The sequence below is a fragment of the Austrofundulus limnaeus genome, unplaced genomic scaffold (assembly GCF_001266775.1).
Source record: "Austrofundulus limnaeus strain Quisiro unplaced genomic scaffold, Austrofundulus_limnaeus-1.0 Scaffold62, whole genome shotgun sequence".
In the NCBI taxonomy this organism is placed as follows: domain Eukaryota; kingdom Metazoa; phylum Chordata; class Actinopteri; order Cyprinodontiformes; family Rivulidae; genus Austrofundulus; species Austrofundulus limnaeus.
In genome coordinates this window covers 1135503-1139583 of record NW_013952464.1, presented here as the reverse complement: position 1 = coordinate 1139583, position 4081 = coordinate 1135503, and the positions used below count along the sequence as shown (strand labels likewise).

Sequence of the window (4081 nt, the reverse complement as noted above, 5' to 3'; positions counted from 1 at the left end):
ACACACACACAAACACAAGGACAACATTTTGTATAAAACACAGTACCTTGTCCTTCAGGAGTTTCTCCGAAAGGATTGACTTCGACTTGAGTGGCGTCGACTTTCAGGAACAGATCATACAGCCTCTTAATCTGATCTGCTGCCTGCAAAGTCCATAGACGACAGTAATTACCGGAGGGTTTGACTCTGAGCACTCAGCCCCACCAAGGCCACACAGCTTTGCTTCACAAGCTGCATAAAACACGGCAAATCACAGTCAACATCAGGMTGCCTGAGCTGGTTTTGCATTAATGTGTAGATCCAGGGAAAATTTAGCCTCCAGCATGTTGATCAAATAATACCCCATATAAGATTACATCTAACACTTGTCTAATGTTGTGTGTTTTGTTCTCTTTATCTTAAACTGAAACATGCCTCACAACTCGAAAAATAAATTTGTCATTGCAAGCAGAATTTTAGAAATTTAAATGCCCATTTGAAATTCCTCAACAGTTTTTAGTAGCAAAAAGCAATTTGACATCACATCAAAACTCATTTTTATGCTCATACACTTTCCATAAAACTCACCATCTTTTTTAGGTTAATTCAAAAATGGTGTRTTGGCACACACATGCATACAATTTCTCCTGTAATCAAACAGCCTATTTGCAACAAAAAAGGCAGGGTTTTGGTCTGAATTGAACAGTCTGGAAGCTGACTCACAGCAACCAGGGAAAAGCACACCGACGATACTGCGATCCTTTTCCATTTCTACCTTYGCCTGTTTCAAATCAATGCCCTTTCAACATCCTGCACATCCAAAGATCACAAATAATGGAACGCAACCAAAGCGAACAAGTCTTCAACTCAAGTTTGCTTCACAGAGGCAGATTTATTTTCTYTGATTTCAACGTTTTTTGTTTTTTTTTCCCGTGTGTTACAATTTGGAGTTAATCTGATTTCTCATGCCACGCTGCCTGAGGAAAAGAAAACAAATTAGTGATCTGACGCCAAGAGACAAAAGAGGCTTTGAAACCGACTCATCCAAGCACACAGACCCATTTGGACTGTGAAACCTGGGGTGCTTCTGTGCTGTGGTTCCCCTGCCTCATTTTATGAACAAATGATGCTTGAACGTGGTTTTCAAAACTCAAGGTAAAAAGGCAAAGAAAAGGGGTTGTTTCACTGGGTAAAAAGTCTGTAGCTTTTTTTTTTTTTCAGTTAGGGGAATTTTCATGTTTACCGCAAGATCATATAATGCACTGATCACAAAATCACTGTGCAGCATATTCTATCAAATAATGGTATCATTAGTGATGTCAGGTCCTGAGCCTGGCGCAGTGCCATGCATCACTGCCAGCTACAACAATGGACCACCTGGCAGGTGAGCCCTGTGTAATGACACTTCACAATTTGCCTCTGGAAAACTAATAATAGCCAAAGTACGGTGGCTTTGTAAATCCACTTGCATCTCTCTCTCTCTCTCTCTCTCTCTCTCGTGTGTGTGCGCGCGCATGTGTGTGTGTGTGTGTGTGTGTGTGTGTGCGTGCGTGCGCGCGTGTGTGAATTGCAGATCTCTCTGTCTCCCCCCACTCATTGTAACTTTAAAGCCTTCAGCGCACCCCTTACCTGTCTTTGCAGAGGTCCTTTGAAACCCAAATTAGCTGCCATCCGAAGTGCCTGGTCGTCTCGCACACCTTCAAATATATCTATGACTTCCTGGAAGAAAAGTAAAAGGAAATGAAAWAAGGAAAGGATGACAAATGGGCGAGGGAGGTGAGAAAGAAAGGAAAGCTCAAATGCTGGACTACAACGTGACAAAAACAAACAATTCTTTGTATTAAACTGGATCATAAGTAGTGACAAACTGTCAGACACTGAGAAAAGGAAATGTTGGGACTAGAATAAGGGATTTACTACCTAGTATCTAAAACTTTCAGGATTTAAGGGGCTCATTTATGAGGGGTTTTAAAACACAGTTGCTGTCATGGCAAGTGCTTCTTATCGCCTTTAAAGTACTTCTCATCACCCTGGTGTGTATTTAAGTTTTAATACATCTGGAGGCTTTCTTTATCAGTTGATTTGTGTGACGATGATTGACATTTTGAGGGCTCCTACCTTATAGGCATATTTTTCAAAAGAAAAAAATTGAAGAACATGGTGCTTACTAAAGGTTTTCAGACTCTTTTAGCTTTTCTATCATTTGTTACAAGTCAGATTAACTGTTTGTATCTGTAGTTTACAAACAATCATGTCAAATACCAAAATAAATTAAGTGTTTGAAGAGTTTTGCATTTTATTTTGGAAATTAAAAACTTTTGTAAAAACTGTATTTGTTATTAAACTAAGCTCTACCCTAGCCTTTTTGTTTTTTAAATGCATTCCCAACAGTGACCATACTTGTTGGTCCCCGGGCAATATCTGAGCTACAAGTTCATTACATGTGGTCCATAAATGACACATTGTACACCACTTGATACAGAAATCAGATTTAGCCCAGCTCAGAAGAAGTTAATGATAACTATGACTTAGCCAATCAGATAGCTCAGTCAAGGTACACGATCAACCACGATTCAGATGCTGAAGCACCACAGAAGCTGCCAGCACTCAGTGGGAAAAGAGAAATACTAAGGATGTTCTTATGTTTGCCCAACTTTTTTCATGCCAATCAAAATGCAGACACCTATTTTATGTTCAAGACTAAGATTAGACATTTGGGCGGCTGTGGCAGAGTGGTTAGGGGAGTCGTCCTGGAACCGGAAGGTCGCCGGTTCRACCTCCCCGTCCAGCCGATTCAGTCGTTGTGTCCTTGGGCAAGACACTTAACCCACCTTGCCTACTGATGGTGGTCAGAGGGTCCGGTGGCACCGGTGCATGGCAGCCCCACCTCTGTCAGTGTGCCTCAGGGCAGCTGTGGCTACAACGTAGTTTGCCATCATCAGTGTGTGAATGTTTGTGTGAATGGGTGAATGTCTGTAAGTGTACAGCGCTTTGGGGTCTGGAGGGACTTGATAAAGCGCTATATAAGTTCAGTCCATTTACCATTTAGAAAACTTTTACTTTTAAACATTTAGTCCAGTTTTAGTCTGATTCTGTGAACAATTTCAATGCATTCAACTCTAAATCTCACTGTCTCTTGAGTTGTGAGATAAAAAAAAAGCTCTTCTTAATTTATGAGTCACTGTAAGAAAACAATAACATGCTGCACCAGTAGGTTTCTAGTTAAATTGAAATGAGGATGCCCAAAGCAAACTGAGCACTGATTAGCAGTGGTATCAGCCACAGTTGTATAGTTAGTTTTCTGTGAAATTGTTTTGCTGTTGGAGCAAGAATACCCTGCAGATGTGTTAACTGTTCAAGAAATGAATCTGTGTTTGTGCCTAATGTAGCTACCCTCAAGTAAAAGTGAAACAAATCACGTCTCTTAACAATACATTGCTGTTGGTGCTACCCTACAGACATCAATGTCAAACTCAAAATGCTCACGCTAGAGTTTTACTCACCACTTTCAAAGTCATTGGGAGTGTGATTTTATAAGTGAAGTCACTAAAACAATTCTCAWTCAGAAAGTAAAAGTGGAAATTGAAATAAAAGACTGAGTTTGAAAGAGTTATGTACAGAACTAAAGGAAGTCGTTTTAGTCAAGGCAATGATTTGAGGAAGAAAGCTATCTTATTATTCAAATATTTACAAATTTTAAAAACACTAGAAGACTTTTCTTGCAAGTTTCCAACAAGTCAATGAGACCAAAGGTTTATTTATGTTACTGGAAAAGCTCCACTGGAGGTCACCAGTTGGCACAGGATTTCATAATTTAACATTTTGAAGCAGAAAAGAAAACAACTAAAGGAAGACTCAGATTTGCTCAGACTTCAGGGAGGGGCAAAGTTTACATTTTAATGAGGCTTCAATAAATAGCATGAGGCCAAAAAAAAAATAAAAACATGAAAAAATACAACAGAAATGCCTTTTGAAAAACTGAATGAAAGAGAATCAATGAGCCAGCTCAAGTTTAGATGTAAACTCAAGTAGTGCATCTCTGAAATGACTAAAAATGGCAGTAAAATAAGACTTTCCTTCCAGCTTGGTTTGGCTCCGATGC

The 4081-nt window shown here is 39.6% G+C and overlaps 1 protein-coding gene across 1 annotated transcript in view; it reads right to left on the bottom strand.

The window, feature by feature from the left end:
• The window catches only part of suclg2 (succinate-CoA ligase GDP-forming subunit beta), a 143702-nt gene that overhangs the window by 77547 nt on the left and 62074 nt on the right, over positions 1-4081 (bottom strand). The window contains exons 6-7 of the mRNA XM_014009852.1: positions 1609-1698; positions 47-143 (exon numbers count right to left, since the gene is read on the bottom strand). Of these exons, the coding sequence (XP_013865306.1) occupies positions 47-143; positions 1609-1698 (187 nt within the window). The remainder of the gene's footprint in view (positions 1-46; positions 144-1608; positions 1699-4081) is intronic.